Source organism: Lolium rigidum, chromosome 4 (genome assembly GCF_022539505.1).
Source record: "Lolium rigidum isolate FL_2022 chromosome 4, APGP_CSIRO_Lrig_0.1, whole genome shotgun sequence".
NCBI lineage: Eukaryota > Viridiplantae > Streptophyta > Magnoliopsida > Poales > Poaceae > Lolium > Lolium rigidum.
In genome coordinates, this window is record NC_061511.1 from 182,219,549 (window position 1) to 182,240,747 (window position 21,199).

Consider the following 21,199-nt stretch of genomic DNA (forward strand, 5'->3'; position numbering starts at 1 on the left):
TTATAACCACCCATTTACGCAGTGGCGTTTGGTGTAATCAAAGTACCTTTCCGGCATAAGTGATTTACATGATCTCATGGTCATAAGGACTAGGTAACTATGTATCGAAAGCTTATAGCAAATAACTTAATGACGAGATCTTATGCTACGCTTAATTGGGTGTGTCCATTACATCATTCATACAATGATATAACCTTGTTATTAATAACATCCAATGTTCATGATTATGAAACTAATCATCCATTAATCAACAAGCTAGTTAAGAGGCATACTAGGGACTTCTTTGTTGTCTACATATCACACATGTACTAATGTTTCGGTTAATACAATTATAGCATGATATATAAACATTTATCATAAACATAAAGATATAAATAATAACCACTTTATTATTGCCTCTAGGGCATATCTCCTTCAAAAATCTCATAGCACAATATCATAGAAAAAGATCTACCACATAGGAATTACATATATGACCATAATCATGTTGGGAAACTCATATGGTACTAAGAACTATGAAGAACATGAGAGATATAGATCAAACTACAGCCACAGACCCGTAGTCCAGAGGTGGACGACTGCCCCTTGATCATGGTGTTGATGAGGAAGACGATGGAGAAGATGGATATCCCTCTGGTGGCGGCTCCGATGTAGTTTACCCCTCCAATCTTCTCTGCTACAACCTCTATTTTCGTGTTTCTATCTTTCTGTGGCGTTCTTCTCTAGAGAACCCTTTGGGGTCATATATATAGTGGTTTTTAGGTTAAAATACGCCGGCTCGTGAAAGAATCAAGCGATTTGGGCGATCGACGGCTGAAAGAGCATGGGTAGTGCGCCCAGTCTCTTTTGGGCCTCCAAGGCCCCAAGGTGAGGTCGAAGTGCTCCAGGTCCTTCTCTCTGTGAAAAAATAATGTCCCGAAATCCTAGCTCAATTTGACACCGTATAGGTCTCTGAAAGTGAAAAATACACAAAACATGAGTTTCTTGTTCAGTTGTAACCCAAATAAGGGGATCATTGGTAAATCCCCATAAATCAATGTAAAACATGGTATTATCATCATATATGTTGCAAATATGTAGGAATTCATGTTAATAAAGTATAAAGTTCATGTATGTATTTAACATGCATCAGTCGGTCATCTTTGAAATCCTTATGTTCAACTGCCGTTTCTTTTCCATGATTCGATGGTATTGGTCTCAATGAAACAATTTTGGTGGCTTGTGGGTACTTATGGTGGCTACGCCGCCAGCGTACTAGTTGTTCCTCCAATTTTTATGGGCAAAAAGTCAATACTTGGGATTACGACAAAATGCATCAAAAGCTAAGTGGACAAAGCCTAAGCCTCGGAAGGCAAAGCCAAACTGTTGATGTGGCATATCATGCTGATGCTTTTGCAGGTTTACTGGGGTTGTACTACGAGATTATCAAGGAAAGTTTATAGAAGATTGCACTACATATCTACCGCATGTTGCATCTCCGTCTATGGATGAGACGTTGGCAATGAGAGAGGGTGTAACCCTTGCTATTAGAATGTAATATAGTTATCGCCGAATCAAACTCGACATAAACTATCGAGGCTTGTACCGGAGAATCACATTGGTGGAATGAATCGGTGGGCATCTTTGCTGATTGCATGGATTTATCGTTGATTTATTATCTTTAATCATTGTTCGAGAAAAGCAAACTCATAAACAATGTATTAATTGTTGGTAATCAATAAAGCTCACGCCAGGAGGTAGAGTCCCGACGTTCCTTCGAAAAAAATATACTCCCTCCTATCCATATTATGGTGCGCATAATTTTGCGTGCATGTCAAACTTTATAAACTTTGATTTAGAATATAGATAATAATACGAAGATCTACTATACCAAATACATATAATATGAAAATATATTTCATGAAAATTCTAAAATTATTACGAGTTTTTCATTGTATATTTTAATAGTTTTATTAATATATATGGTTAAAGTTTTCAAAGTTTGACTCCGACCAAACTTTATATGCACCTTATTTTGGGGACGAGGGAGTAAAAGTAAAGAGCCTTCTCGAAAAAAAATCCCATTCTGTCCAAGAAGAAGAAGAAGGCGGACAGAGCAATTAATCTCCTCCCGTTTATAACCTCCGCCTCCAAAGCCTTGACGATGGTTGCCTCCCACCTCTCTTCCTCCTCCTCATCTCATGCCACCCTCGCCTAGAACCCCTCCGCCTCCGGATCTCCGGCGGACTCCCCGCGCCCCGATCGCCTCCTGACCTTCGTCACGCCGGATCTTTCCTCCAATTCCCCTCTGAATTCATCGAATTGCCGTTGCCCCCATCAAGAACGCCGCCCGCCCCGCCCCGCCCTAGAGGTGGCGACACGAGACGAAACCCTTGGGGTCGGTTCTTGCGGGGCGCGGTTTCTGGCCGCGCCGCGGTTGCGCCGAGCTCGTGGGATGGGTGCGCCCAAGCAGAGGTGGACGTCAGAGGAGGAGGCCGCGCTCAAGGCCGGCGTCGCCAAGCACGGCCCGGGCAAGTGGCGGACCATCCTCCGCGACCCGGACTTCAGCGCCGTCCTGCGCCTCCGATCCAATGTTGACCTCAAGGTGGGTCGCCGAGATTATTGCCCCTATGCTGATCGGATCGGCGCCCGGAGGGCTGCTCTTTGACGCGTCAATTCTGGCGGCGGGCCGGTTGGGAAGAGCAGGAAATCTCGAGTCCATTTGGGTGGACGATACGATTGAGGCTTTCGTTCCAGATCGGGATTTAGGGGGGTGTTGATGCTCATTGGGTTTCTCCGTCTGGGGCAGTTTGCACGCTTGATCTATCGGAAGTTGCCATTAGTGCTATATGAGTTGGCCCATTAATTCTCGATTGGTGGCTTGTTCTAGGATCCGATATTACTCTGGAAGTTTCTCTCATTAGATTGTTTCATCTCCATTTCAAGGAAAAAAAAAGGGATTTATAGTTTTGATGATGGAACAAGTTGGCTTCAAAATTTGCCAACGCTGTATCCTCTTCTGGTATTGCTGATGTTACTACATTCTTGGATTCTGTTGTTCTGTAGGATGAAAAATAAAACGGAGTACTAATTGTCCTCGGAAGCAATTGATGGTCAGATCATCATAATGGTTTTTATTTTTTTTGTTAAAAATATATGGGCTAAGATACTAAGTTGCTTAGCAGTTTGAGCAAACAATTGCAGTTCTCATTTAGCTGTCTGTCGCTATAGCCTCAGTTTGAGCTTCCTGGAACAACAACTACTGATGTCTCTCTGTGTATATGGAGTGTAAATAATCTTATTATGGTCTGGTTGTGCAGGACAAGTGGCGTAACTTGAGTGTCACAGCTGGAGGATATGGCTCAAGAGAGAAGGCAAGAATGGCATTGAAGCAAGGCAAGCGTGTGCCTAAGGTTGTCACCGAACCAATGGATGTCGATACAAGTAATCTGGACAATGCCCCCACTGCAGTGATCGATGCCAAACCACTGGCAATGGTTGTTGAACCCAAGCAGCTTGAGTGCAGTCCAGGGAAGTCAGTTGCTAGGTTAGTGAATATATATGTTTCTGAACTTGTTTCATATTAATTTTATAATTAACCTGCATGTTTCTTGCTTTTTCAAAAATTTCCATCAATGTAAATTTCTGTGTGTTAGACACGCAGGCATTTAGGTTCGTAAGTATATTGGAATTGGAATTCTATGCATACCATTTTAGGACTGCTGACATGTAACCTGTCTTTGAGATAACTAGTCTAGGGCTTCACATATGAACACTTGTTGAGAATTAAGATAGATATTTGTATCACATGACTTTTTATTGACTAGGTTAACCTATTATTACTAAACTTAAACTGGAGTCCAAAAGCCTCACTTTATTAAATAAGCATAAGAGAATAACCTGTCACACTCACAAACACACACACATCGACTGGCAGTAGGACTGAGCTGAGCTGAGGCCGCAACATCAGCCATATAGACCAAAGCCAGGCACTCTGGCAATGCTAGGCCAACGATGCCAAGTGAGCGGCCACAAGAAGCGCTGATCACTGGTTTGCCAAACCTCGGTCTCAATCTGACAGCCAGATCGCCACTATCTTACCCTGTCACCGCCGCTAGTACGCCACCACACACAGCACCACACTAAATTTAGCAGGAACCACCGTCGGGCAGACCAGATACCTAAAGCTACCAAAACCAACACCACATGCTGCCATCTCTCGCTGCCAAACCTCTGGCCAGTCCCCTTGTCTTGCCAAATGACGTTGCTGTGCCGTCAGATCTAAGATGCTCCCACCAGGAAAGGAGGAGGCGAGTTCTCGTAATAACCTGCTGGCAGCTGCCACCAGCGGCGCGAGGGAAGGGGGAAGGTGGTGAGCTTGTCCAGCAGCGGCTAGGGTTCACCCCCTGAGCCGCGCAGGGGCAGTTCAGGGGACAGGCTTGTAGAAATTTCCATTATTAAGAAGTGGATGGCAACACTAGCACAATTATAAGATTACCTTGCATAAGAGAAATTATATGGTTGGCATGCTAACAACCTGAGACCATGAATTATATGTTGGATTTCATATCTAGCCTACCCCAACTTGTTGTTGTTGTTATTGTTGCTTACAACCAGAGACCATTCAGATATGGAACCATGCTTACACGTGCATCGGATTAATTCTCTCAGCTTACCAGTTGGACAGTGGGTTTCGTAAGTCCAGACATATATTAGAATATTTTGAAATTGGTTAAATATACAATATATGCTTTTGGTAAGATAGGTTACTATGCATATACAGGCCACATACATGCCATGCTGTTCAGTATGTTCAGGAAAACCCTATTTTGGGCATTGTTTGATGCATGTTTATTGTGGTGGATGCATATTCAGTGCTACATGGCATTTTTTTATATATATTTTGTCCGCTCTATGCTGTACTTGAGATTTTAGTCTGGTGGGTGATACGACTATTAGCTGCCAGTATGCTGGAAATCTTATGTTTTAACCCCACTTTACCATTTCCTGAAGAAAAAGATCCAGTTGGAAACATGGAATTATGCATGGTTGATATAACCATGCGGCTGATCTAACTGCAGACAAAAAAGGATGCAGCACAGAAAGTTATATCGCCCTCATTCAGAAAAGCATACTGTACTGTTTAGGTGTATATTGTGCAATCCACTACTAGTATTTAAGTTGACTTGCTATGAAGCAGTCAATATGTTTGTACTAGCTATATTCTTTGCATATTGTTATGCCTGAATGCTTATTGTTTTGTTAAGATGGAACTGAGGTTATGCTTCAAGTTGAGAAAACCATCCAAACATTGCTTGTTAGCCATTATATACTTTACTGTGAGTAGCAGCTCTGAGCATTCATCACACTATTCCAAAATGTTTGGTCATAGGCTTGATGACCTCATATTAGAAGCTATAAAGAAGCTTAAGGAGTCTTCTGGATCTAATAAAGCAACCATCGCTACATACATTGAGGTATCTGAAATCATCATTAATATCTTCCTTTATTTCTTTGATTGATTCTATTTTTTGTTTTGAGTTTTTATGTACTTCAAGTTTGTCCTGATGGTCAGTTATTTCCTTTTTTGTTACTGCCTTCTACATAAATGATTATCGTGCTCTTTATGGGAATCTGAGGCATTTCTGCTGAATTCTATGCATTAACAAAACCTTCTTTAGTGATTTCACATATGACTCTTATGAGACTTGTCTGTATATGTAGGAGCAATACTGGCCACCTACTGATTTTCAAAGGTTACTATCTTCAAAATTGAAGGCATTGGTTGCTACTGGAAAATTGATGAAGGTACTTTATGTGTGCTTGCATTCGTGCATGAGTATTTTAGTCTATCATCTAAATTGCAAATTTTAAGTTTTTTTAATCATTGTTTTAGGTCAACCAAAAATACAGAATTGCACCGAGTTCAGGATCGTTAGGTGGAAGGAGTACCAAAGTGCATTCCACTGGAGACAACAGGCAAAATATTAGTATTAAACAACTAACTAAGCCTCAAGTGGATGCTGAACTGGATATGATGACACGCATGACTAAGGAAGAAGCAGCAGTATTTGCTGCCAAGGCAGTGGCCGAGGCAGAAGTGGCCAATGCAGAGGCTGAAGAGGCAGCAAGGGTTGCAGAAGCTGCAGAAGTTGAGGCTGAAGCTGCAAAGGTTTTTCTTGATGCTGTCATGTTGACTGTGCAAAACAAAAAGGCTGCCTCTGCGGTAAATTGAGCACTCTTTGTTAGAATATTCTCTACCAAATGCAGATTCTATAACCTACTACACCTGGTAAATGCAGATTCTTCAAGCTTGCTGATCTGTTGCGTGCATTTGGCTTCAGTCAATAGAACTTTGTCCGAGGCAATACTTGCGTTGTACCACCAAGCTTTTGTCGATACATGAGTTTCTTGTATAGCCTTATAGATGAAGATGTTTCAGTGAGGGGAGGGGTTTTCAACATCTTGCTGCTGGTCCTGAACCCTAACGCACCATTTGAGATGATGCCATCCAGTAAGCATCCAGCTAGATAATATATCATGTAATTGGCGCTATGTTGTGTTACCAATCAATGACGCAATAACAGGAACGGACGGGAAAGTAGCATTCAATTTTCTTCCCTTTTTCCTCGACATATGTTTATTTGTAATTAAACTCTAGCCCTTTCCCTTAGTTCAAGTGGTGTCACCAAATAGAATTATAGTGAAAGAAAGGTCGTCTTAATTTATGCAAATTTCTGTGTTGGACATTTCTTGGATATGTTGAGTTGATTATAGTGGTTTGGGACAATCATGTATGCGGTAGATTTGTGCTGCAGTTTCAAGCACATTCTTTTGATAACAATTGTCAGAACATATTAACACATTCTTTTGATAACAATTCTTTTGATAATCATGTACGTAATGTGCAATTTATCTGAAGAATTTAAGCTGCACAGCTTCACGTCGGTTCCTCTGCACCTGCTGTGAGTGTAGTACGAAAGCTCATGTCCTAATGATTCAAAGTGGCGTGATTTAACGAGTTACCTACCATCTACTCCAGTACACTGCTCGGGAAGCCGGCAGTTCCTTCAAGACCAGGGGAGCTCGTCTTCCCATCTACCCTCTCTTCTAGGTAGGGGTGTAAAGGGATCGGATTTTACTCGTACCCCATTCTTTACCATATTTTTTCCGTGGATTTAGATCGAAGCAGATACTAACCAGGTTACAAATTTGAATGCGGGCATCCTGAACTGTGGATTTGAACTGAAAATGGGACGAGCTTGGACTGTAAACAGAACTAGTCGGAAAAATACTTTCATTATAGTTCTGCCTAAAGTTGAAAGGGATTTAACCTTTCTGCCTTACATAGTCAATTAGTTTAAAATTAGGGGCTGATTTAGGCTTAACTCTAAGCATTGACGAGATGGTATACATATAAATTTATGTGTACCATTAGTCTACCGGTAGTAAAAAAATTAGAGCTTGACATGCTCACCAAGTGAACTTGGCAACTCAATAACAACTAACTCTATGAGATTGCCATTTGCTTTTGAGTAGAAAATTGGATTGTCCGCTTTAACACATTTGGATAATCCTATTTTTTGTGTGTGGATAATCTACATCTACATGCTATTTGCTACCATATCTTATAACACATCCGGGGCGCCATTTTGGAATCTAATACTCTTATCTGCCGGATTCTATAAAATCTGATATGGATACCACAAAACGGATTCAAAGCCGGATTCTGAGGAAATTATCTTATCCGTTTATACCCCTAGTTGAAGGTTTAGTTGAAGTCAAACATTATAAAGTTTAACCAAATATGTCGAAAAAAGTATCAACTTTACGATACGAAAATATATTTTATGATGATTCTAACAATATTAATAAACTATATTTTAGGTGTTGATACTTTTTCTAATACATTTGGTCAAATTTTAAAGAGTTTAACTTTGACTAAACCAATAATTGTAAGGTAATTGTGGTAATTGTGAACGAAGGGAGTAGTTATTTGATAATTTATTATAGATATTATACCTTGTCTCCTAGAAAAACCCTATAATAATCACTATTTACTTATTGAGGGGCTCTTTCTCAATAGCATATTCATTTATTCTAAATTCTTGATTGAACTCGCCCTTTTACCATAAGGAAAACATAGATAATGTCCATTGTACTTTTTTTTTGCAGTTTTGCTAATTCTTAGTTGACTTAGAATTAGCTTAATTCTTCGTCAGCCTTAGTTCATAGGGTTGCAACTGAGAAAAAACATGTGAACCATTGAATTGCTTTGTTATTCATGCTAATCATGAGTTATACCTGAGAAAATGCCCCAAATCATTGAACTGATTCGTGATTCGTGCTAGTTATGAGTTGCAATTGAGGTTTGAGCTGGGTTAAGCTGAATATTGATGGGTATGTCAAAAGGAGAATGGTAGTGCAGGCGCTGGAATGGTGCTCAAAGATGAGGAAGGCAAGGTCATATTTTGTGCATGCCGACAACTACTGAAGTGTTATTATCCATATGAATCTGAAGCCAGGGCGTGTGAGGAAGGCATGTCCTTGGCGCTGCAATGGTGCGCGAAGCCTATTGTGATTGAGACTGATTGCTTAAGTCTAATCGTTGCTGCCTCCGGGAAGACACAATACCCTTTCTATGCTTGTTCATCTCATCTCTGTGATTAGGCTTTTGGCTAGTGGCAATAGACAATTTTGCTTTGTAAAAGCGGATCGATCCTAAAATAGGATTTCAGAAATACATCAAATTCAAAGTTTGTACATCTAAACAGGATTTTGAATTGGATACACCCTTTGATTCAAATAGCAAATTTTGAGCACATCCAAACAACAAAATTTAAATTGAAAGCCAATTCATTTCCATCTTATATTCGGAATTTCTAGTACAATTCAATTCTATTCTCAATTCTATGCGTCCAAACACAGTGTAACAATTTGATGTACAAAGCACTAATCTAGCCAGAAGAGTAGATTGATAATAACAAAAAAAGGAAGACGAGGACACCGCCAAAAACTAAAGTTTTCGCGTGGTAGCTTCGTCGAGGAGCAATACTCACTAAAGACAACCTTGCGAAACGCAATTCGCGTGGATGTAAAAAGTGTGCGAAAGGGTAAATGAGCGAGTAGAGCGTGCGTGGGGGAGGGGGTGAAAGGAGCTAATCCAAGTTTTAGTCTTTTACAATTTTAGGGTCTTTACAACAAGTAAGAGTGAGTAATTTATGAAGAGATAAACCTATATGATGCAAGAACAAGATAAACTAGGAAGGTACAAGAATATTAAGTAAAGTAGCCACAAGTAGAACAAGTAATCGAGAGCAAGTGCGAAAGGACGGTAGAGACAAACCAAAAGTGAAGATATGAGATGCAGGGGATGTTTATCGTAGTTCCTTCCCGAGGTAAGTACATCTCTATTGGAGAAGTGTGGTGCCACGAAGGCCACCAACCACCACAAAGGCGTCACCTTCTTCTTCGGTGAGCACACCACCATGTTGTACCAACTTCTCCACTAAGCAAGGCCGTTTGAGGCGGCAAAAAATCACACAAGGTTGGTGCAAAGATCCACAACGTTATTGGAGGCTCCAAACTTCACCAAGGGCTTGAACAACACCAAGAAACCTCATGGTGATCTCTCAACAAGGACCTCCACAAAAGGAGATCTAGGGTTACAAGTTTTACCAAGAAATACAAGGAGGAATTCAAAGTTTCTTTGGTAGATGTGTAAATCGGGCCCTCCTCCTTTGATTCCTAGAGTATTGGCGATTTTATTGGCTAGGGAGTGAGATCTACGCATTTGAAGCTCAACACAAATGGGGAAGAGGGAGTGTCAAATGTCTAAATCTGGTCAGACGTTCAAGGGGGGGGGGGGGGATTGTGAGCTGGCATTTTCCTGGTGTGTGTGTGTGGGGGGGGGGGGGGATATTCTGGCCTTCCACAGGCGGGATATCCCCCCCCTAAAAACTTTAACAGTCAGAACTTTATTTCTTTTTCCTCCTCCTCCTATGCAAACACACACAACAAAGACCAAAAACCTATCACTTAGGTCCTAGTGTAGACTAAAACCCTGACATAAATCTTCTAACACTTTGGTGTGTTATTAACCATCTTGTGCTTCAATAAAATTCCCTACACACTTAAGCACGTGGTAAAACTCGTTCATGTGTTGTTGTCAATAAACATACAAAATCCAAGGAGTAGAGATTTGCTCTTTCAGTGTGTCTTCTGTCACCAAGAGAAGACCATTAAACACTTACTTTTTCTAGTCCAAATTTGTTAGATCTATATGACCAGTCATCCAGATAGGTTGTACCTTATACTGGTCATGCAAGGGTGCAAATATATGTGCCAATTGGTTAAATGGTGTGGATCTTAGTTTTAAACTACTTATTAGGGTGGGAGCAGTTGTGGTCAATTTTTCGCTTCGACTAGATAGAAATGAGAAATTTTTTAATGATAAAAAATCTTCTCTCATGCAGGTTATCTACCAGTGTACATCTACGTTCCTTTCATGGTTTCCTCTACAATGTGTGAAGCATCGCGGCCTATTTACGAAAGTGTCTACATGGTTAGATGACGTGGTAAGGGATACTTTTTCTTAACATGGATCACAACATAATCCACGAATAGGCCCTCCATCACCTTAGGCATTTTATAGTTTATCAGCAATGATATGTATTTCGCCGTTTGAGTTTCTACTTTTGACTTGGTTCAGCTGTGTCCATCCTACCTATGAAAAGGCCGAGTGTAATTCTTAAATCTTTTAAGTAATAAAGCACCCTTTATAAAAAAATCATCATCCGCCTCGATGCGCAACCACCTCGTTAACACCCGCTCCTCGGCAAGTCATCGTCCTCCTCCTCGGAGCAGAAGGTTGACAACTTGATGAAGTGCAATTGAGATCTACACTTTCTTGTTCGAGATGTTGGCATGTTTCTATAACTGTGGCTAACTTAAGGGAGATGAGCTTGCTCGTGCTACTTCTGTTTCAAATTTAGGGCATCACAAGCTAGGTGAGTGTGGACATCAGACTAGTTCAAGGGTGGTTCTGCAAATATTGACGGAAGGTGATTCAAACTTATATCATGTAGTACTTTATGGTTGGGATCGTTTCTTTCCTTGTGTACCAAACATATCCAAGGTTTAATTTAGACTGGGATTAGCTAGTTCAAGGTGCAAACCACAGGGATTTGACTTAAGAATTTGATTATCCGGAGGTTTAAGAGCATCTCCATTTGCCCCCTTAAAGGGCATCCAAACGGGCTATGCTCGTTGGTGGGTTAGCCCTGCTATATGGTGGGTTTCGCGGTAGCAAAACTAAGCCAATAGAGACACGCTAGAACATTCGTCTAATCAGATAAGATAAGAGCGCATAAGGTATCAACTAAATAAAACATAACCCAGCCGATTACACATATCTCCTTCAACAAAGCGGAGAAGTAATGTAAAAGACACTCAACGATTGACAAGTTTTATTAGATATTGGTTGTAGTAATGCTATATTACTACGCGAGTTATTATCAAATTATTAGCAACAATATAAAGATGTAAGTTGATATATGATTAAGCCATACAGCTCCAAGTCGTCCATAACCGCAGATACGGCTTATTGATAATATGTACATCCTGCAGGGTTGCCCAAATGTAACATACACACGCTCAACCCTGGTGGATCAAAACAGAGTCTAACGACAAGACCGGTCTTCTACAAGAATGTTTAAGGGGAGCCACCCCACTAAGTTACATGTGACGAAGTTCGGCCGTACTTCGATACGGACCCAGAGGTTTACGTCGGCTTACAAGGCGGGCACTAACGACCGACCAAGGATAAAGAGTCCCGCGTTATGAGTACAGTATAGAATATAAACACCCGAAGGCAATAGGAAGTAAATCGTGCATATGAGCAAATAAAATCAAGGTTGTGGCTCCCAATAAACAGACTCGAGAAAAGTTAGTGGATGATGGGGTCCTACTCCCCCACGTACGGGTAGAGTGCTCAATCTTGAAAAATTTGGGTCATAGGGGACATTAGCGAGACAAAGATCCGATGCTTTCGCAAAGGGGCTCACAGATGCCACTTCTTAGCAATTTTAGTTGTTAACATTAAAGTAAGACATGAGTATCTCTAAATATAATATGTGATAACTTCCCAACAAACCCAACACATATAGAGATAATAACAGATCTCTAAACATGCGCTACGACTCACAAGGCTCAAATGACAAACAACGGCAACCCGGGCTAGCACCACTACACCACTGGTGACATCGACTCCATCAGCAATAGAGACCCCACCGGCGACCGAGGCTTCACAGGCGATAGCTACTCCACCATCGGCAACCCGAGGAGGTGCCTTCTACTCTGGTGGATGATCTCGCCCTTTGATTTTCGTGGCTGTGTAATATCGGCCGATGTGCCTAATTTGGTTCGCTAGACATTGCTTTGCAGCGATTTGGGCCAAAACTATGTGATCGACGATCTTTCATCTATATGTTTGAATTTATCAAATCTATTTAGAGTCCGCGTTTGGGTCTGTGGTTGGAAACCGATGCCCCAATAGAATGTAGTGTCACTGCCGCCCCTCCATAAAGCTATGCGTCAGAATTTTTATGAAGGACGAGCAAAGATGCTCTAAAATGAACTTTCTTTTGTTAAAGATACATTATCCACGATTGGACGTCGTAGCATCATCGCGACACAGGTCGCCAGGGCCCAGCGCAACAGAAGAACAGTTCGCAAAGCATCCCACGGAAAGATTGGTCGCACTGAAGCGTCACTGATGATGCCACGCTAGTCAACCTTCAGCTTCGGCCTTCGGGTGATGGAGAAAGTACTGAAGCACGCGCGAATACTAACCGTTCCTTAGCGGCAGAGCTTACCGTCGCCCACAAGCAACGACTGGTCAGCTTTTAAAGGGAAGGCCTCTTGGCCCAGCTTTATATATAAAGCTCATAAGACATAGTAGCGATACAACACACACCCAAGCGAATAGTCTGATGCCATAGTTATTACAAGCCACAGATACCAGGCAGTCTAACAGGGGGAGAACCTCAAGCAACTACAAGAAAAGCAGAAGGTGGCGGCCGTCGCACCCCCCGTCCGTCCGTCCGCATCATCCACCATCATCCTCTCGGAGCCGCCGATGAAGCCTCCTAACCTCGTCCAGCGCCGCGTCCAGCAGCGGTAAGTCCCTCGGTCTGACCAGAACCCTCCAGCTCTGCATATGAATAGACATTTTGAAGATGGCGTCAGCCGGATTGTTGATCAGGGATCCCTCTATAGCTAGCTTGTTGCGGATGTTCCAAAGAGCCCAACATTGAGCCGCGAAGGTATACCACGCTAACCTACGGAGACGACCCGAAAGGCCATTAACAATGGCAATGAAATCCGCGACCCCTGCCGGATTCCAGGAGCAGTGCAGGAGTTCCCTAATTCCTGCCCACATGAATTTAGCGATCTGACATTTGAAGAAGATGTGATGGCAAGTTTCCCAATCCCCACAGAGGGCACAGCTGCCGTCGGAGGGGCCTCTACGCTTCACCAGTTGGTCCCCTGCCGGGAGCCGACCCCTGATGAGCTGCCAAAGAAATACACGAATCTTAGGCGGTACCCTAGTGCGCCAAACCTCTTTGAAGTGGGCAATTGCCCCGCCCTGGGACAGCTTGCAGTACATGGAGTTGGTGGAGTACTCCCCGGAAGGCTCCAATGCCCATCGGACTTCATCCTCACCTTCCAAAACAGGGTTAAGATCGAAGATCCTGCAAAGGTTCTCCCATTCCACCGTCTCAGCGAGACCGAATGAGCGTCGGAATCTGATCCGCCAGCCATCGTTGTTGCGGACGCCTTCCACCGTAGCGAAGTGGTTGTCACAACAAGCGAAGAGCCGCGGGAAGGAAAAACGCAAGGGTCCCGAACCCGTCCACTAGTCAAGCCAGAAATAGGTCCGCCTCCCATTGCGCACCTTGTGCCTGGCCCCCATCTTGAAGTACCATTTAATCTTCTGGATGGCATTCCAAAACTGGGAGCCCTTGGTGGGCACCTCCGGGGAGAACAGGTCGTTGTCACCCAGGTATTTGGCCCTCAGAAGATCTGCCCATAGCCCCTCACTGTTTTGATATATCTTCCAAATCCATTTTAGCATGAGAGCGATATTCATGAACTTCGTGTTGAGGATACCCAATCCTCCAAAGGCCTTAGGCTTGCACACCGTAGCCCAGTCAACCATGTGGTATTTGCGCTTGGTGCCCACTCCTTCCCAAAAGAAGCGGGAATGATGCCGATTCATGGCCCCATGAGTCGCATCGTGCAAGAGGTAGAGTCCCATAGCGAACAACGGAAGGCTAGAGAGGCAAGAGTTGGTAAGTTCTAGCCTCCCAGCAGAGGCAAGGAACAATCCTTGCCAAGGTTCCACCCTGTGGCCCACCTTCTCAGTGAGGAAGTTCCAGTCCGCCACTGAGAGGGGTCTATCGCTAACAGGGAGGCCAAGATATGTAAACGGCAAGCTCCCTAGCTTGCAGTTGAGGGCATCAGCTACCCTAAGCCGTTCCCGGTCGGTGACCCCAGTCACCACCACTTCGCTCTTTGCAAAGTTGATTTTGAGCCCTGACATGTTCTCGAAACAGAGGAGCAGAAGCTTAAGGTTTGCCACGCCAACGTCCGAGGGGTCAAGGAGGATCAGGGTGTCATCTGCGTACTGGAGGTGGGTAACACCACCGGGAATGAGGTGTGGCACGACCCCCTGGAGGTGCCCCGACTCGCAGGCCCTAGCAATAATGGCCGCTAAAGAGTCAACCATAAAGTCAAAAAGAATCGGTGAGAGAGGATCCCTTGTCACACTCCCCGCGCATTACGGAAGTATCCCCCAATGACACCATTGACATTTACTGCAGTCTGGCCGCCCGAGACCAACTGCAGAAGTCGGTGCACAATCATGGGAGAGAAACCCTTGCGGAGTAGGACCTCCCTCAGAAAGCCCCAACTCACACGGTCGAAGGCCTTCTCAAAATCAAGCTTGAGGATGAGACCTCGCAGCTTTTTGACTCTCAATTCATGAGCAATCTCGTGTAGAGCCAGCACGCCCTCGTGCAGGCATCTACCTTTGATGAAAGCAGTTTGGCTACGATCAATAATTCTAAGCGCAACCGGAGCTAGGCGAGTGGCGTAGGCTTTAGCAATGAATTTAAAAACAACATTGATGAGAGCAATAGGCCTAAACTGCTTGATGTTGTCCGCGCCTTGGGATTTAGGAATAAGGGAGATCACCCCAAAGTTAAGGCGGGCAACGTCGATCCTCCCTAGGACAAAATCATTGAGCAATTGGAGGATAGGAGCTTTAAGAGTTCCCGGAACATCTTAAAGAAGAGGACGAGGGAAGCCATCGGGGCACTGGTGCCGAGTCTTGCTTCATGCCAGCCAGGACCTCATCCAGCTCGTCTCCAGTGAAGGTAAGCTCGAGAGCCCTATTCTCAGCCTCCCCAACCCTTTTGTCCTCAGGCCAAAGATTGTGAGCGAGGGAGAAGGATCTCTCCTCCCCCTCTGCGCCCAACAAACCATGGTAGAATTGGTAGACATGACACATCATGTCTTCTTGAGCGGTGAGCTCACCCTCAGCGGTGATAAGCCTGGGGATCATGCATTTCCTTCGCCTCCCATTGGCGAAGGCGTGAAAGAAAGCTGTGCAGGAATCCCCTTTGAGGGTCCACTGGAGTCTACTCCGTTGCCTCCAATACTCCTCTTCAAGCCCGTCTAAGTGGACCACCTGGTCCTCGAGGAAATAGCGGAGGGCCCACCCCTCCTCGTCGAGCCCCGCCGAATCCGCTGACCTGTCCAGCTCCTGGATCTGGCAGATGAGGTCGACCCTTGCCTGGCGACGTAGCTTGCCGAGATTAGCACCCCAGCCCCGAAGATGCTGCCTGAGGCATCTTGCAATACACTGCCAGAGGTCGACGCTGCTGCGATGCGGCCCCATCGCAAGAATGCAGTGGTCGAGTTTGTCCTTGACCATTTGCTCAAACCCGGCTACCCTAAGCCACCAAGTCTGAAAGATAAACCTCGCGAGCCTCTCGAGCCCCTGCTCACCATCATCTAGGAGGAGGGGTTGTGATCCGAACCCACCCTCGTGACCGCGGAGAGCGAGCAAAGCGGGAAGATCTGTTCCCACGAGGGTGAAACAAACACCCTGTCCGGGACGGAGCGGACTGGAGAGAGCTGCTTGTTGGTCCAAGTAAACACGGAGCCGGTCCTATTAATCTCCCGTAAGGACATCGAAGCAATGGCATCATTGAGCTGGCGCACCCTAGGCCGATTAATGTTACAATTGTTCTTGTCATCCGCACCCCGGATGAGGTTGAAGTCGCCCCCCACGACAAGAGGGTAGCGGCAGGCTAGCACCTCCGCCACAAGCTCATCCAAGAACTCCCTAGACTTGGAATGATCAGCAGGGCCGTAAACGAGAATGCAAGTCCAGATTAGCCGCTTGCTGCGGTGGTAAATGTCGGCGCTAAGGAAATATCTGCCTTTCCTCCAGGTTCCTACCTCAAAGGATTCATCTCGGAACCCCAGCAGCATCCCCCCGGATTGGCCATTGGCCGGAACCCAATTCCAGTTGAACTGGCCGCCCTGCTCAAGGCTCCGCAGTTCAGCCGTCGAAAAATCCTGTTTGACCGTTTCTTGAAGACCCAGGATGTCAATTCGCTCATGTTTCATATAGTCCTGAAGTTGGGTGCGACGCCCTCGTCCCCCAAACCCTCGCAGATTGTAAAAAAGGGATCTCATTTCGACGAGCGCCGCTTGTACTGCCTCGTGGAGACAGGCCTCACAGTTGCCTTGACACACTTGCGAATAGGACGTGACCGTGACGCACCGGACACGCCAAGGGCCGAAGAGGGCCGAGCCTCCACCGCAGCGTCGACCCGGGTGGCCGACGTCGAGGCCCCTGCCTCGGGCAAAGCCGGTTCCGGCGTGGCCTCCCCTTGGGCCACGGTCGGGTTTGCGTCCTCCTGAGCAGCAGCCGCAGCCTCGGCCTCCCTAGCCAGGCGACAGGCGGCCTCCGCAATTGCAGCCTGAACTTTCTCCTTAGCCCTTATAATGGATAGGGCCTCCTCCGGCTCCCCCGCCGAGGGGTTAAACACCAAGCAGCTATCTAGGACGACAGCGGAAAGATGCGAATCAGGTAAAAGATCAAGGATAGCAAAATCGTTACCTTTTTCCTTGCCAATGGGCGTCGTCTTCCCCTCCAGGTTCTTCTCAGCAGTGAGTTGTTGCGCCCGTGCCAGCGCCGAGGTTCCAGGCGCGACAGTCGAGGTCCTTGCGCTCTTCCGCACCGCCGAGGCTGGAGTGGCCGGTGCACGCTTGGAGTAGATGGCCTTGGAGCGCAGACCTTGGGCCAGTGGCGTGGCCACCGCCACCTCCTTCACCAGATCCCCAGCCGCCCTCTCCTGCACCTCCAGAACCTCCTCATCAGACGCATCAACAGCCTCCATCACCACCGGGCTGCACGCGCGCGGTGGGGAGCTCAGCGCCAGTCTCACCACCTTGGCCGGCGGACCCTCCGCCCGCTGGCTGTCATCCACCCACGATGGTAGCGGGTCAGAGATGTGGGAGTCGAGTTCACCAGACTCAAGCAACTCCTCAAGCGAGCCAAGAGAGCCCCCGGCCATCTTGGACTTGGCCGCCTCAAGGGGACGCGGGGAAGGAAGGACAACAGCTGCGGAGTTTAGGTTAGACCCGTATTGGTCCAGAGGCATACCCAGCCCAGGCACCTGTTGCGTCCCTGCCGATTTCGAGCCAGACGGGCCCGTGGCACCTCCGGCCACCGTGGGCTGAGCATCGCCCTTGTCCTTGTCCTTGCTGCCCCGCCGGCGGCCAAGTTTGTTCCACTCGCTGTCCGAAGACAGCTCATCAGAGTCATCATCATCCAGATCCTGGCGCGGTGGTGGCGGTGGCGGACCCCCCGTCCCCGACCCCGGAGCACCACGCGGCGGCGCCTCAGCTTGCACCCCAACAATGAATCCCTCACCATTCACGAAGACTTGAACGAGCCTTTGATCCGCTCCGGGTAGCGGCGGTGGAAGCGCATGCGGATAGGCTCACGGTCACTTTTCTGGACGGAGAGCTCGTCAACGTCGATAGGCCTCCCGATCATGGTGAAGGCAGCCATGAGGCGATCCTTGACCCGCAGGTCCTCCGGCACCCCTGTGAGGCGGACCCAGGTAGAAGGGAGGACCAGACTCGGCCTTGGTGCCAGAAATGCCTCCCTAATCTCAGTGTCAGTCTTGCTAAGCGGAAGGTGCAGCTTTCCGCTTCCAGTGCTCAGCTTCAGAGTTTGGCGCGTAGGGAAGACCACGGAGAATTCCGAGTCCGTGAGCTTGCAAACCTGCCAGTCCCACAGTTCATCCACAAGGTGCTTCAGTTCATCCGACAGCTGTTCCGCGGAGAGCGGGGCCGCACCGAACTTGATGATGGCGGAAAAGACCTCGCCATTGCCCCGCCCACCCCGCAGCGGCTCGACGTCGATGTTGTAGAAGCCGCCGCCAGTGATGGCGTGGCCCATGGTCTGCAGCCTCATTCCCTTGCCCCTAGACGGACAGTTCGCCGACGAGTGCCCCTCCCCGGAGCACACGACGCAGAGCGGGTCGAAAGAGCAGTCAGATTGGTAATGACCCTCCCTCCCACATTTGAAACACTCACCCGCCGCCGGAGCCCCTGTTCGAGCGGCAGGGATTTGCTTGGCTTTGCCCTTGGCCTGCTGCTGACCATCCCCTGATGGGTTACCCGCAGCCTTCTTCCCCTTGTTCTTGTGCTGCTGCCCACGCTGATTGCCTTGCGGGAAACGCTCGCCTTGCGCCGGTGGCCCGAAACCCCTGTTCGCGTTGCCATCACCACGACGATTGGCCAGAGCCTCCTCACGCCAGCGCTGCTCCTCCCACCACGGAGGCGGGGGCCCGTAGTCGCCGAAGTCGCCCCGGCCACGCTCTTGGTCACCTCCATCCAGCCGGCCGTCCAGGCGACCAGGCTCGTCGAGGTAGCGGTAGCCGCCTCCCTCTTGACGCCCGCCGCCGCCACCGTCTTGCCGACCGCCACCCCCGCCGCTGCCTCCGTCTTGACGACCACCGCCGCCGCCGCCACCCTCTTGCCGTCCGCTGTTGTCCTGGCGCCCTCCAGCCACACGCCCACCACCATCCTGCCGGCGCCCGCCCCAATCTCCGTCGCGGCGCGCCCCAGAGCCCTCTTCGTAGCGCCTCTTGCGCCCCTCGTCGTAGCCGCCCGCCATGACCGCAGCCGCAAAGGAGCGGAGCAGCGGCGTCGGATCCGGAATGCGGCGGAGGAGGCGGTGTCGCGGAGCGAGAGGGTCAGAAAGGCGCCGTCGCACTTCTTGCTGTCTAGCAGGAAACCCTAAGGATGGGTCAGTTTGCCCCGAAGGGAGCCAGAGCCATCTAAAGCGGATGGCCGAACTTGGGCCAGATGGGCTTTGCAGCCCCCGCCCCGACTGGAAGGCCAAGTCCGCCCCAGACGGGCTTTGCAGCCCACGCCCCGACTGGGATGCCAAGTCCACCCCAGATGTGCTGGGCCGGGCCAACGCCAGGCCCAAAGGTTGAATGACCCCTCCTTCCAGCCCAGTAGGAGTGGAGGCCACGTCACCCACGGTCAACGAAGCAGGGACCGGGCCCATCCCGTCCCCCACCGCGCTCCCAGATTCGAAATTTGAACACGCCGGAGAGGCCGCTGGAGGAGCCGCCGGAGAGGCCGCCGGCGAGGTCCCCAGGGGGCCAACCCCCGCACCCGATGCCCCAAGAACCGCCACCGCAGGCTCCAGCAAAGGCGCGGCCACCAGAGCCGAGGAGAGGGGCCGCTGCCGCCGACCTCGCCGGGGTCCCTCCGCGTCGCCCAGACGCCGGAAGCGCGGGGGCGCCGAGCCGCCGCATCTGGAAGGTCGACCTCCGGGGGCAAAGGCCGAACGCTTCGAAGCCGGGAGGGAGCCCCCAAGCTCCACAGCCCGGAGCACGAAATCCTCCAAGGTACATCTGGCCGGCGGCCGGCACTGCCCCTGCTCCGAATCCGAGCCGCCGCCGTCGGAGCCCTCAGAGGAGAGGGACAACGTGTCGCCGTCCACACAGGCATCCCTTGCCCAGAACTTGCCCCAGTTCCTCCCCGCCCCTGGGGAAGGCACCGAGCGCAGGGGAGGCGCCCTCTTCCCCGGCGACGCGCACCACCGCGCCGAGGAGCGGGCCCTCGCAGAGCCGTCGCTAAGGTCGCCAGAATCGCCTTCGTCTTCGCCAGAGAGCATCTTTTTTCCTCTTCGCCAGAATCGTCGGCTTGACGTTACCCCTCTCTCTCTCTCCACGACTGGTCAGCTTTCGTAGTGTGTTATAACAACAACGAGAAACGAAACTGCACATAAACAGCAGAGCATATCGAGCACCAGAAAGTAAGAGCTCACCGAGGAAGAAGACGACGATGGGCGGTCAAGGAGATGTCACGGTGTTGGGCACAGTGGTGAGCCCGTTCGCGCTCCGCGTACGCATGGCGCTGTACCTCAAGGGCGTCGGCCTACGAGTACCTGGAGCGAACGTGTTCGACAAGGGCGAGCTCCTCGTGGCGTCCAACCCGGTGCACAAGAAGGTCCCCGTGCTCATCCACGGCGGCAAGCCCGTCCGCGAGTCGGTCGCCATCGTGCGGTACGTCGATGAGTTCCGGAGCGGCGCCGGGTTCGCCTCGATCCTCCCCGCCGACCCCTACGACCGCGCCGTCGCTCGCTTCTGGGCAGCCTACGTCGACGACAAGCTGGTCGCTGCGGTGTTAGGCATCTTGCGCGCGGCGACGGAGGAGGAGAGAGATGAGAAGGTCGAGGCCGCGCACGCGGTGGTCGCGCCCATGGAGGAGGCCTTCGCCACGTGCTCGAAGGGTAAGGCTTTCTTCTCCGGCGGCGACTCCGTCGGGTACCTCGACCTCGCGCTCGGGTGCCACCTGTTCGGCTTGAAACGCTTCGGTCGATGTTCGGCGTGACCGTCATCGACGCCGGCAGGACTCCGCAATTGGCCGCGTGGGCTGAGAGGTTCCTGGATACCAAGGCGGCCAAGGAAGTGACGCCGCCCACTAACAGCGTGGAGGAGTACGCCGGTAAGCTGCAACCTGCAAGCTATCTGGGCTGCTGCCGCATCTGCCAAATAAATGGCTCACAAGTTCTTCGATCTTGCCGATATTGTTGGATTATTAGGCAATTTCC

At 48.7% G+C, this 21,199-nt stretch overlaps 2 protein-coding genes across 2 annotated transcripts; both read left to right on the top strand.

Moving 5' to 3' along the window:
* The first annotated feature begins 2,117 nt into the window (after positions 1 to 2,117).
* Positions 2,118 to 6,713, top strand: LOC124706519 (single myb histone 2-like). Its single transcript, XM_047238184.1, has 6 exons — positions 2,118 to 2,584; positions 3,300 to 3,526; positions 5,372 to 5,456; positions 5,704 to 5,787; positions 5,876 to 6,205; positions 6,282 to 6,713. The coding sequence occupies exons 1-6, from the start codon at positions 2,435 to 2,437 to the stop codon at positions 6,297 to 6,299; spliced, it is 894 nt and encodes a 297-aa protein (XP_047094140.1). The 5' UTR covers positions 2,118 to 2,434; the 3' UTR covers positions 6,300 to 6,713.
* A 13,620-nt stretch (positions 6,714 to 20,333) lies between these two features.
* Positions 20,334 to 21,092, top strand: LOC124649986 (probable glutathione S-transferase GSTU6). The gene has a single exon (XM_047189555.1). The coding sequence runs from the start codon at positions 20,431 to 20,433 to the stop codon at positions 20,977 to 20,979; it is 549 nt and encodes a 182-aa protein (XP_047045511.1). The 5' UTR covers positions 20,334 to 20,430; the 3' UTR covers positions 20,980 to 21,092.
* The last annotated feature ends 107 nt before the right edge of the window (positions 21,093 to 21,199 follow it).